Source organism: Schistocerca serialis, chromosome 8 (genome assembly GCF_023864345.2).
Source record: "Schistocerca serialis cubense isolate TAMUIC-IGC-003099 chromosome 8, iqSchSeri2.2, whole genome shotgun sequence".
Classification (NCBI taxonomy): Eukaryota; Metazoa; Arthropoda; class Insecta; order Orthoptera; family Acrididae; genus Schistocerca; species Schistocerca serialis.
In genome coordinates this window covers 631,763,218-631,777,325 of record NC_064645.1, presented here as the reverse complement: position 1 = coordinate 631,777,325, position 14,108 = coordinate 631,763,218, and the positions used below count along the sequence as shown (strand labels likewise).

The 14,108-nt window shown below is 39.7% G+C and overlaps 1 protein-coding gene across 3 annotated transcripts in view; it reads left to right on the top strand.

The window, feature by feature from the left end:
* The window catches only part of LOC126416269 (ATPase family protein 2 homolog), a 78,042-nt gene that overhangs the window by 54,570 nt on the left and 9,364 nt on the right, over nt 1–14,108 (top strand). For all 3 annotated transcript variants that reach the window (XM_050083908.1, XM_050083907.1, XM_050083906.1), the window contains exons 8-9: nt 4,378–4,638; nt 11,350–11,517. In XM_050083908.1, coding sequence (XP_049939865.1) covers nt 4,378–4,638; nt 11,350–11,517 — 429 coding nt within the window. The remainder of the gene's footprint in view (nt 1–4,377; nt 4,639–11,349; nt 11,518–14,108) is intronic.

The window sequence follows — 14,108 nt, the reverse complement described above, 5'->3', positions numbered from 1 at the left end:
CTTTCTGTACAGGCCCTCTATTGCCCATTTAGTCCTCATATTTTCCTTGTCTTGCCATGGTCCTGTGTGCCCGTATCTTTTGATAAGTCTTAAAAATTCATTTCTCCACTTGATCTTTTTTGTTTCTTATTCAAAACCCACAAAATACTGTGCTATAGTGATGCTGGGAGAGCAACCCACTTATAAAAATTTGTATATGTTTTGAATTTAGATGTCCATTAATTATTCCCCATACAATGTCAAACTTGTTTATTTTCAATTTGTGTTGTTTTTGTTGTCATAAGAGAAATCTCAACCAAAATGGTTCAGACAGCATTTTTGCTTAAAATATATATTGTTTTTCTCTTGTAAGAACTTCCAGCAGTTATCAAATAAACAGCAGCATTCATTACATGTAATAAGAGCCAGACTTTGTCTCAAACTTTTGTCTAGTTTGCCACATAATAATCTTCTCTTTCTAGTAAATGTCTCCTTCACTATAGCAATACAAGTTTTCACTTGCTGGAGGCATCTCAAATCCTTATGATTGTACTTCCAAGATACTGAAATGCTCTTACCTACCTAATAACATCTTATAGTATCTTTATATTTTCCAGTCTTCTTACTTTGTTGATCGCCATATTCTTTGTTTATGCAGTTAAGGAGAAAACTAACATCTAAGTATTGAAAATGTCAGTTAAAGGAAACCTCTTAAATAATTCATGCTACAAAGGCAGTGATTATTCAATATAGCAAAATCAACAACACAACATGTTAATTTTGAGCTACAATAGATAATATTACTGTACGTATGAATTAGTTAATTTTTTAAAAATTGTTTCCTTTGTCAATTGAGATATCATATCTGATATTTTGTAAATGATCTATAGGTGATTAAACAACTGAGTAACGAACTGTTATATTTGATACATATTTTGTTGAGTCACACTATGCATGTTGTCCTCTTCTCAAAACACAGAATGAGGTCATTAGTGTAACACACAGAATTCGTCAGTGCTGAGTCATGCAGCTCAGCCCCTGTGTTAATGATAGAATCCCACCTCAGATGGCAACATCAATATAAATATTAAAAAATTTAGAAGATAAACTACACTCCATGCAAAAGATGCAAAATCATTAAGGACAAGGTTATTGTATTGACAAGTGATAACAGGAAGTTTATAATATTTGATAAAAACTTCAGGCCAAATGAAACACGTCAGAGTAAAGTCACATCAGTACACAGTGCAGTAGTGCAGGCACGTATTCTTACATGCAGACAATTATGAGGGTGCCAAGTGGCAGCTGCAGTAGAATGTGTTAAGCATCTTGCACCTTTTGTTGTTATTTGGCAATGGTTCTTGCCGGCTGTGAAGAATGAGTAAATACCCGCTTCATTATGTGCCGTGTACACTGAAGACCAAAGAAACTGGTACACCTGCCTAATATAATGCAGGGCCCCCTTTAGCACACAGAAGTGCCGCAACACAACGTGGCATGGACTCGACTAATGCCTGAAGTAGTGCTGGAGGGAACTGACACTATGAATCGTGCAGAGCTGGTCCATAAATCTGTAAGAGTACAAGGGGAGGGAGATCTCTTCTGAACAGCATGTTGCAAGACATCCTGGATGTGCTCAATAATGTTTTTGTCTGGGGGTTAAGTGGCCAGCGGAAGTGTTTAAACTCAGAAGGGTGTTCCTGGAGCCACTTGCAATTCTGAACATGTGGGGTGTCGCATTGTCCTGCTGGAATTGCCCAAGTCCGTCAGAATGCGCAATGGACATGAATGGATGCAGATGATCAGACAAGATGCTTACATATGCGTCACGTGTTAGAAATGTATCTAGATGTATCAGGGGTCCCATATCACTCCAACTACACATGCCCCACACCATTACAGAGTTTCCACAAGCTCAAACAGTCCCCTGCTGCCATGCAAGGTCCTTGGATTCATGAAGTTGTCTCCATACCTGTACACGTCCATCTGCTTGATACAATTTGAAGTGAGACTTGTCCGACCAGGCAACATGTTTCCAGTCACCAGCAGTTCGAAGTCTCTGTTGACTGGCTCAGTTGAGACATAAAGCTATATGGCGTGCAGCCCTTGAGGGTACACGAGTGGCCCTTCAACTCCAGAAGCCCATATCAATGATGTTTCGTTGAATGGTTCATATGCTGACACTTGTTGATGGCCAAACGTTGAAATCTGCAGCAATTTGTGGAAGGGTTGCACTTCTGTCACGTTGAATTCTCTTCAGTTGTTGTTGGTTCTGTTCTTGCAGGATCTTTTTCTGGCCACAGCAATGTCAGAGATTTGATGCTTTATTGGATTCCTAATATTCGTGGTACACTCGTGAAATGGTCGTATGGGAAAATCCCCACATCATCGCTACCTCGGAGACGTTGTGTCCCATCACTCGTGCTCTGACTATAACACCATGCTCAAACTCACTTAAATCTTGATAACCTGCCATTGTAGCAACAGTAACCAATCTAACAACTGTGCCAGACACTTGTTGCCTTACATAGGCATCGCCAACCGCACCACCGTATTCTGCCTGTTTACATATATGTGTATTTGAACATGCATGCCTACACCAGATTCTTTGGTGTTCAGTGTAAGTTCAGTTGGTGAAAGATCTGGTGATCTTGCTGGCTCAGGCTGTTTTCACTACAAAGAGCAAGTTGTGTCACAGCAGCTGTACATGGACATGCATTATCCTACTGGAAAAGCACATTACATTCTTGTTGAAGAGATGGCAGTATCACAAGGATAACAATATGTGCAATATAGTGGGCACTGGTTACTTTACTCTGCAGAAACACCAAATGTGACTGTGAGTTGTAACTGATGTATCCTTCTCCCCTCTCACACCATGAAGTGTAAGATGGTGTCTCTGTGTCATGGGCAAATGCACTCCGGAATTGGCCTCTCCCCAGGTCTACCCCGTACACACATACGGACAAAAATCTACTCTCATCACTGAAGACAACTGAACACCATTCCGCTCTCTAGTTAAATCTGTCACAATACCAGAGTAGCCATGCTTAGAAATACTGTGGTGTTAGTGGTAACCTGGCCAGTAGCAACCATGTTCTTAATCCTGCTGCAAGCAGACAGCTCCCAATTGTCCATGGTGACACAGCAGGTGCAACATTTCCTTGGATTATATTCATTGGCCACTGTTGGTTGCACAACACATCAATCTTGAAATGTGTCTGTACTACTTGGACATCTGGAACCTGGTCTACGGTTGTGGGATGTCCCAAAGACCACTGATGAAAACAGCAACACACGATACAATACATTGTGCTCAACACGTGCTGCAGTCATCGATACATCCGTCCGGATTCCTGCAGGCCACCAGTGCGACCCTCTGTAAGTGGCTGAGGTTGTTCAGTAGGAGTATGTATTCATTGTTGGGGCATGGTTGTACCGTAGAATGAATGTTGCAAATGCTGTTTACCTCAAAACTCAGCACTTTTACTTTCTACAGAGTCAAAACAGGCCTCACAGACAGATCTTGTGAGTGACATCTGATCTCTGATGACCATGACAAATGAATCACTACACTACAACAATCCAGTATGCACACATTGTAGACTGGAGCTGCTGAATGCCGCCCTGAGGGTATGCATATTGCTTCTTCAAATTTCCCATCAGTATCTATCACAGTTGTCATGTTTTCATAAATATGTTTGGCAGCCAGTAAAATTCCTCAGTGATCTCCTTTGCATTTCATTAGATCCCTTACATTTCTCTACTGACAAAGTTAAACTCTTTCTTGGTCCAGGAAACCTAATGTATTTCTTGGTTAACTTCCCTTTACGATTCAACAAGTTGATATCAAATGGAGACTCCATGGTGGAAAATCCTTTTCTTACACCCATCTGTTACTTAATGATTATATTCTTTTTAGTCCATCATTAAAAGTTCTGGCTATGTATAAATATTAAGAAGCATCAAGCAGACTTAAACCTCTGTATTTATTACAGTTAATGTCTGTATCTTTCTTGTGTTTTTATATTACCTTGGCCTTTCCTCCAATTTTTAATACATTTGCTTCCAGCACATATTTACAGAGTTCAGAATGCTGTAATGTACTACTATAAGTAACTAACTTTTTGTTAATACCATCTAAGAATGTTGCCTTCTAATTTCTGTAGTGTACAATGATGTTGCTAAATAGTCCACCAGAGGTACAGCTTGTGTATAATTTTGTTTCACTTTTGAAATTTTGTCACCATTCTTCTGGATCTGTTTATTGTATTAAAGGGTTTTGTAATGATTTGTGATGAGGAATTAATTTAACTTCATATCTGCTTACAATTATTGAACATGGTGTGAGGCTTGCTAAAGGATTAATTATACTTTTGTATTTATAACTTACCTTAGGGACCAGAGCTGTTTAGCAAGTGGGTAGGAGAATCTGAACGAGCAGTTCGTGAAGTCTTCCGCAGAGCACGACTAGTAGCGCCTGCGATTGTGTTTTTTGATGAGTTGGATGCCTTGGGTGGTGTGAGAGGAGATGGTAGCGGTACCAACAATGTACAGGAACGTGTTCTCGCACAACTGTTAACTGAGATGGATGGTGTCACTCCTCTGGGCAATGTGACAGTTGTTGGTGCTACAAATCGCCCTGACAGGATTGACAAGGTGAGTAATATCACTGAATCAAAAATTTTAGCAGTTGAAGTTATATATATCAAATTTTAGCAATATGAATCGACAGCAACCATAAAAAAGTTGTTCTTTGTGTTGGCCTTTCTCTCTTACCAAGGAGGGAGGTACATGAGAAGTCCATGTACTGTGCACTGTGCGTGGTCTGTAGTGTAGTATGCATGACTGACCTAGCTATTTCATGACAATGGACACACATTTGGGAGGTGCCTAAATTCACGTCTGATAATCTTAAGACTAGTTTTGTGAAATTTACATGCATCACTTTAGGTTAAACATGATTCTGTCAAACAGATTATGGTATTGGACTCGCATTTGGGAAGATCGGTGTTGAAATCACATCCATCTAGATTTATATTTTACAAGATTAAAGTGAACGATTAAATGGTTCTGTGAATACTGGGATGGTTCTTTTGAAAAGGACACAGTTGACTTCTTTCCCCCATTCTTGTACCACCCAAGCTTGGCTCCACCTGTGATGACTTCCTTTTTATCAATAAGAGAATAGCTGGATTCATTCCACTTTCTTCTGCAGTTGAAAAGTGCTTCAATATCAATGAGACATTAAATTCCAATATGCTTTGTTTTTTAACTTTTGTATAGACAAGCTTTATTGTAAACAAGACAGTTAAAAACATTAGTAATGATACTGAAGGAATTTCATGCAGAATAACAAATAAACCATAGAGATCATTCAAGTACATGGATCAGCATGCTCACATTCTGATGAAGAGCTAGAAGATCTCTGCAAAGTAACGCAGAAACTGTTAAATGACAGCAAATCCCATTATGAAATGATATCAGAGGATTTTAATGTCAGAGTAGGACAAAGACTGTGTACAGAACAAGTTCCTCACTGAGAAACTTTGGATATTATATCAGAAATGATTGAGCTATATATGTTAGTAGAATGTGCTGAGAACAGTTATGTTTTTCCTTCAAACTCTTCTCCAGAAGAAAGAGTGTATTTAAAAGTAGCTTGCTTTAGAAGATTAAATTAAGTAAGAAGTTCAGCATCTTGGAAAGTGAAGGTTAACAGATACAGACAAAAGGAGTATAAACGTAACAAACAGTGTAAAATCCAAGATGGAATAACAGTATAAATTAGGATATATTGCCACTCACCCATGCTCCCTACCCCTTTCCCCATGGCTCCTATCCCCTTAAAAGGCCTAGATGCAAGACATGTGCTGTACATTCTTCCACTACCCCCTACTCTAGTCCACCCGGATAGCCGTGCGTTAGACGGCACGGCTTTCCGGGTGGGAAGGAGCGCTTGGTCCCCAGCACGAATCCGCCTGGTGGACTTGTGTTGAGGTCTGGTGAGCCGGCCAGTCTGTGGATGGTTTTTAGGCGGTTTTCCATCTGGTTCAGCGAATGTGGGCTGTTTCCCCTAATTCCGCCTCAGCTACATTATGTTGGCAATTGCTGCGCAAACAAGTTCTCCACGTACACATACACCACTATTACTCTACCATGCAAACATAGGGGTTGCACTCGTCTGGTGTGAGACATTCTCTGTGGATGGGGGGGATCAACTGGGGGCCGAACTGCACAATAACCCTGACAGAGTGGTTCGGTGTGGGGCGGCGGAGGTGTGAAGTGGACTGCGGTAATCGTCATGGGGTTATGGACCACTGTGGCCGCGGTGGGGATAGATCCTCTTTGTCATTTCTGGGCCCCCAGTAATGTACAATACAGTACCCCCTACTCAAGTCCTGTCACATGCATTTCTCACTTTGTCAAAGTCAGTGTCACCTGTAAAAGCAACCTGTCTCTATATGGCATACTAGGTGTGCATGATCAGTAACAGGCTGTCTGTCTGCATGAATTACTGTTGCAGAAGGATGGCCAAGAGAAAGCTGGATCCCCCATTTTCCAAGCATGCCACAGAACTTAATATGTATTACTTAGTTGACTGCTTCACAGCCCAGGTTATCGGGATGCTTCCTGTAACTCCCCTGGCCTCAACCTTTGTTAGCCTCATTCCCTTCCCTGCTCTCACTCCAGCTCACTTGCAAAATCCTCTGTGTTTCTCTGCTCTCCATTCCCCTGCCCCACCATGCTATGCTCACTCGATGCTGTACCTAATAACCCACCATCCTGTCGTCAACATGTCTGCGTACTCCCACAGACAGCGCTAGAGTATCTTCCCAAATGCCTGCACTTCTGTCCCTCCCTCTTCCCACCCCACACCTCTTCTGTACCCCACTACCCACTCTAGCTGCCAGCTGAGATCACCATTTTCCCCAGTGGAGCTACAACACCTGAAGATGAGAGTGGCCGTGTGTGTGTGTGTGTGTGTGTGTGTGTGTGTGTGTGTGTGTTTGTCCAGAGACGCACTGTAATAAGTAAAAAAGTCTGTTAAAAGTGTCTATTTGCAGTTAAACACCTCCTCTGTGCTGAGTAGTAATCTATTGTAAATAGTATTACAGTTATTTAACAAAGGAAGCTTTGCAAACAGCAAAGAATGTTATTTAACAAAGGAAGTTTTGCAAACAGCAAAGGATGTTGCAGGTACAAAAGACAAAAAATCTGAGGTAGAACAAGGCAGCTAAATAAACTGAGGTCTGAGTTTCAGGCAAATGATAAATGTGACATGATAAAATTTGTTGATTTAATCAGAACTAATCATAAGTGTGTTTGACACAATGTGAGAGAAGATGCAATAAAACTGTGATAAGAGAAATAATAGAAAAAAAATAAAACTACGAAGAATACAAAAAAGGAAATTTTGTTTTTTAGACACAATATTTTATCATTTAAAATGGGTGATGGCCAGTAACTAACACAGAGAGAAAACTGTACAAACATTCTTAGATATCTTTAAATATCGTGCAAAAGATGAAAAAGAAACATACATAATTTATCTTGAAAATAATGACATTCTCAGTTTAGTACTGGAAGAGATGTAGAGGTACAAAGCCATTCAAAGTAGGGAGGAAGCGAAGGCACCTGGTGCTTCAGTTATTTAAGTTGTAGGAAAAGTTGTACAGAACAAAATTACAAAATTGTTAGCAGATCGCCTGGGGGGGGGGGGGGGGGGGAAGAAAAAAAAAAAAAGAGGATTGCCCAAAAACTGGAACAATATTGTACTTATTGTCCTTCATAGCAAAAGAAACTGAAATGACATAAAATTCTGTAGACTTATTAGTCAGCTTTCTGGTATGTGCAACATATTCACTAAAATTATTGCCAACCACATAGAAAAAACATTAGATTGTCATCAAGCAAAGCAGCAAACTGGCTGTAGAACTGAAAATCACCATTTGAATATTGTGAATTAAATTGTAGAATGTAGGAATGAATATGAATTGTCCCTTTGTTTGAGATTCATAAATGAAATCTCTACTGACAGGACCCAAGGAACAAAGCATTGATTTAACTTAATGCTAGTATCTTGAAGAATTTGCATATCAGTGCTGCAGCATGCATTATACTTCACCAGAGTAGTGAAATTTGGAATTGTAATAAAGCTTAAAAAGGATTAATATCCCTAAAAACTACTGCGCATAAGGAATTTCTCAGAGGTTTGCCTCTGGTGCAGATATACTACAACAATGAGTAGAAAAACTGCCTAGTGTAAATTTAAAAGTAGGCTTGAAAATCATTCACAATAAGGATAAATTAAACTACAATGAACACTGTAAAAAGGAAGGCTTACAGTTAAAGTGTGTTGTTAATTTTAAGTGATGGCAGTGAGAAATGCACTTGTAATGAGAGAACCTTTTGAAAACTGAAGTAGCTCATCAAGCAACAGAGAGATACTTATTGGAAATACTCTTGAGAGACAGGAAAACAAACAAATGGATCAGGCAGCACCTTGGTGTGGAATAATTATTGCTATTATGAAGTACTTTTCTAGCTTCCAAGAGCCAATAAGAGACTGAGGTGATGAGATAATGGAAAGTGGGTAGATGATGATAGAAAATATTCAGATGCAACATGGATTCACGTAATTGGAGTAAAGTTTATGACAACCGTGGTGGTGGTGGTGGTGGTGATAACGACGATGATATGTAACAACATAGATTAGATTAGGTGTACTTTCCTTTCCAGTAGATCCATAATGAGGAGAACCTCCAGGATGTAAAACATGTCAGAAAAACAAGAATAAACAATAAATAATTACAAAGAAAGGCACATATGCTAATGTACCTTTCATAGATCCAAGTGAAATGGTCCTCAAGGCTGCGGGTAGAAAAAATCTTAAACATATTTTCATGTAAAAGGTAATACATAACTTGTCACAAAAAAAAAAGTAGTTCAGTTCAATGAAATGCATATTATGTAACTCGTAGGCTATATGTAGCCACACATCATGAAAAATAACATTTTACACCACTTAATTACAATGATTGATTACTGCTGTGAATTTCTTACAGAAGCCAGATTATACTAACACTTGCATTACTTGATATTACTTGATTTTGCTCAGCTTCATGAGGTGCACACCAAAAATAATCCCATACGTCATTATTTTGGGCCTGTGACCTGTCTGGTGTATAGTGCTACACTACCTGCCGGCTCACCAGACCTCGACACAAGTCCGCCAGGTGGATTCGTGCTGGGGACCAAGCGCTCCTTCCCACCCGGAAAGCCGTGTCGTCTAACCCACGGCTAACCGGGTGGACTAGAGTAGGGGGTAGTGGAAGAATGTACAGCACATGTCTTGCATCTAGGCCTTTTAAGGGGATAGGAGCCATGGGGCAAGGGGTAGGGAGCATGGGTGAGTGGCAATATATCCTAATTTATACTGTTATTCCATCTTGGATTTTACACTGTTTGTTAAGTTTATACTCCTTTTGTCTGTATCTGTTAACCTTCACTTTCCAAGATGCTGAACTTCTTACTTAATTCAGTTGTTAGCTTTACTCATTACATTGTTTGCATTCCATTCAAGGCATTCCACTATAATGTTAAATGTTTTAATATTATGCCTACCCATTGTAACAAAACAATGTTATTATCTGTTCTTGAAACTTCATGTTGAGGACATGGGGGGATATTATCTGTTTGAGCCAACTGTTCACATAAAATCTATATAGTGTCCCCCACTGCCAACACCACTTTCCCCACCCTCAGTGTGACCTGGTGGATATCATGCTACAAATCTAGAGGCCCAGGCTTTAATCCCCAGTTGTTCTTGGGGTTTGTTTCATCATTTATTTCTTTCACCTCTTGCCATTATGTATATATGTGAAAAATGGCAGGTTGTAGCATGGTTTAGAGAACACATTGAGCTAGTGGCCTCCTTATAACTGACTAACTGTTTTTGTCATTCTTCTATATTTAGGTGGTTCAAGTAATTTCAGAGCGTTAATTTTGTCCTCAAGGGTACTTCCCATCTGATGAATTATCACTGAAGAAAGTGTTGTTACATTGTGTTTACTAGTGGGATAACATAAGTGTGTACCATAGTACCTGAGACTAATTCTTGGACCCGCCTGTGCATTCTGTCCACACCAGTCTACAAGATCATATAACAGTGAAGGAGCTTCTCGTATTGTTGGTGTTAATCACTGACTAAGAATTTAATGCACATCTTCATCTTGTGGTGCAAATAAATGCTAAATCATGGCAGGAAGTTCACCTCACTCTGAGAATAGCATTGTTACAGGTGTCAAAACATTGCAGTGTGATGTACCAGTCAAGTCACAAAATGACCCGGCTGAATATGAGGGTGCATGTGCTGTAGTCCAAAAATTGTGGTAGGTTAATATGTGCAAGATTGTCTTTGTCATTCTCTATCAATTTCAAAAGCATAACACTCCACACCTCTTCAGTTTAATGATCCGAACATAGCTATACTCAGTATTGTAAACTGTTATGTGTTGTGAAGCTGTTCGCACCTGTGGGTGTTCATCTGCTTGATGTACGATTTTGGTTACCATCTCTGACTGCATGCCTTCATAGCGCATCTTGAAAAAAATCCAACTGTAGGAAAAGCACACTTTAGCAAACCAATAATAAAAATTGTAACATTATTTGTGTTAATCAAGACATAGTCATTTAAAAGTAGTTCCAGAGAAGACTTACTCCTGCACTTCACTTAAGCTGTACAGGATTGTCCTTGAATAGAAACACATGTGAGTTTTACTCTCATGAGTTTTATGTGTTATAGACAATTAGCACAATTTCTACCAAAATGACATAGGACAAGTCTTTGGTATCACCTAATTTACTAATGAAACAAACTTGATTTCAGCTATAGATGTGGATATATTTGTCTTTTCTTTTTAACTATTGTGTTCCTCACAAGGAGATAATTGCAGTAATCGGGACGTAGTATGCAGAAAAAGTCCCAAAGACGGTTAAAAACCTGAAGATAGGTTATTTTTTCTCATTCAGATATGCTCAAATTCATATGTATATAGTTTGTACCTAGTACTTAGATGCAGTAGACTTGGAAGTACAGCTTATGTAGATATTATTATGATTGTTATTGTTGTTGTTGTTGTTATTTTTATATGACAAACAGTGTTGCCAAGCATAAAGTGACTGCTGGAGGAAATATTATGGGGAGCCTGTGTGATTTAAAATGTGTGAAGATGAGAATTTAGTATTATGTTAAAAACAAATATATTTAAAAAATTAATTTATGATTTTCCCATTATTTCTGCAATAACTGTACTGTATCACTTCCATTTATTCAGTAGTACTTAATATCTTGATGTCTGACTGTAGGCTCTCTTGCGTCCTGGACGTCTCGATCGTATTATTTATGTTCCACTGCCTGATGCTGACACTCGGCGTGAGATATTCATGCTTCAACTTGGACGTCGAACACCAGTTGCCTCTGATGTAAATGTTGAAGAACTTGTTCAAAGCACTGAAGGATATTCTGGAGCTGAGGTAATAATGCACGCCCATATACGCTGATAAGCCACAACACTATGGTAACTGTCCACACAAGACTGAATACGGCCTAGTGGTGTTACAGGCACATAAGACATTAAGGAAAGTATTTAAATGAAGCAGAAATGGAAGGGGAGTTGTTCTACTGATGATACATGCTGTAAATGGGGAAATCCACTGAGATGACCAATTTTGGGGGGACAGACTGTTATAGTCCGGCACCTGGGAACTAGCATCTTGGAAAGCGGGTTGGCTGTTTGCATGCTGCTGTTGTGAGCATCTAAGGAAAGTGGCTGGACAACAATAAAACCATGAGTAGTTGGCCAGGTGTTTGATGTGCAAACCTCATCACAGAACGAGGTTGTCAGACAATTACTCACTCTGTAACAGTGGCAGATGTGGTGACGGAGTACAGCACTGATGCAAGTACAAGTGTTTTGGAGCACACACTGTTCAGTGCACATTGTTGAACATGACACCCCGCAGCAGGTGACTCCTATGTGTTCTTATGTTGACCCAATGACATTGTCTGTTACAATAGCAGTGGGCACAGGATTAAATTGTACTGTGGATCAGTGGAAACCTGTCACCTTGTCCAATAAATAATATTTCTTGTTACAGCAGAACAATGGTCAAGTCCATATATACCATAATTCAGGCAAATGGCAGCTTCAAGCATGGTCCCTGCTGTGCACACATGCCAATGGGGGGCTGTTTTGTGCTATGGGTGACATTCATTGGGGTTTTCATGGTAATTGAAGGCACCATGATAACTGTGGGCTTTGGATATAATTAGTGACCGGAAAATGTAGCATCCATTTTTTACAAAATTCACAGCTATCTTTTGCAATATTTGCATCTATTTTTGTCAAAATTTGCCTCTCTCTCTCTCTCTCTCTCTCTCTCTCTCTCTCTCTCTTTCTGACTAGACTTACAAATTTAAAAGTGAAGATAAACAAAGCCTTACTTTTTTGAAACTGGCTGTTAGAAAAAAGTGCTGATTGGGATCTCTTTGACTGGAAAGTTTGCTTTTGCGAAAACTTCAACAGCTTTTTTTTCCAAAATGGCCTTTGTTTTCTTCTTTTGGCTGTATCTTAGCTTTCAAAAATGACTGTTCTGTCAAAAAGCAGTAACATTTTCCCACCAGTGAACTAAAAGCATCTCTGATTTAAGGTGTTTTGGACATCATTTTTCTTTTCCTGCCTAATTCAGTGATTACAAAATCTACAAACTGTTGGTTTGGCTTTTCACAAACTGTTGGTTTGACTTTTCGAGGGCATTCGTAGCCAAGTGACCCATGCTTGACTATGCTACAGATAGAATTGACAAGATAGTTGGTGTAGAAGTAGAACAAAATGGGGGTAACTCTATTTTAAAGTTAGAATTTCTATGCAGTTGAAAAAACATTACTGGTTTTGTTTTCCAATTGCTATAGTGTGGTCACTGTATGCTAAAGTGGCAGATAGCAGAATTCTGACCACCAGAGGGAGATGAGTGGTGTGGGGAAACAAACTCCACCTTCCTTTCGTAGGGCAGCAACCTATAGCACAACTGACACAGTGTCACAGGGTTCGTCGATCTCTTCTGGTGTTGAAAGAGTTGTAATCGAACTCTGTGGTGGACTACGATTAGTTGCTTCACTTATTTCAAAATAAGAAAAGGAAACGAGCAATGCACAACACAAAGCCCTCGGAAACAGTTACTGTGCAATTGTTTGTTGAGATTAGCAGAGTATTGTTAACGACATAGTTCAGGCCTGCCCTCTAGCAGTATTCGATGCAACCACAATTCAAAACATCTGTCTCACCTAATTTTCCATGTTAAAGGTGCCCACATTACCATATTTTGAGCGTTAGCTAGTGAATAAACATACGTGTTTCTTCAGAATGAGATTTTCACTCTGCAGCGGAGTGTACACTGATATGAAACCTCCTGGCAGATTAAAACTGTGTGCCCGACCGAGACTCGAACTCGGGACCTTTGCCTATCGCGGGCAAGTGCTCTACCATCTGAGCTACCGAAGCATGACTCACGCCCGGTCTCACAGCTTTACTTCTGCCAGTATCTCATCAGTAGAACAATGGGCAGACGAGATACTGGCAGAAGTAAAGCTGTGAGACCGGGCGTGAGTCGTGCTTCGGTAGCTCAGGTAGTAGAGCACTTGCCCGCGAAAGGCAAAGGTCCCGAGTTCGAGTCTCGGCCGGGCACACAGTTTTAATCTGCCAGGAAGTTTCATATCATATGTGTTTCTTTATTATAAAATGCTAGGCCCCACAGCTGATACTATATTGGATTATGCAGCTTTTATCTTAAATAGGCCATGCAGCTGCTCACTGTTGGCATGGCACCAGATCATGAAGTGCATTGATATGTCGTTGTGTTCCTATACCTTTTATTTTGCAAACAGGATCTTATCCACATTATCTTTCTAAACTGGTCTTTGCCAGATGATGTGCAATACAGTAACTGAAAATTGGTTACATTTTTTACATTTGTATGCACAAAATAAAGCTATTTCAAACTATTTCTGATAAAATGGTTCATGTGGATACAATTGACTACAAGATAGTGTCTGTTAAGTAATTTCA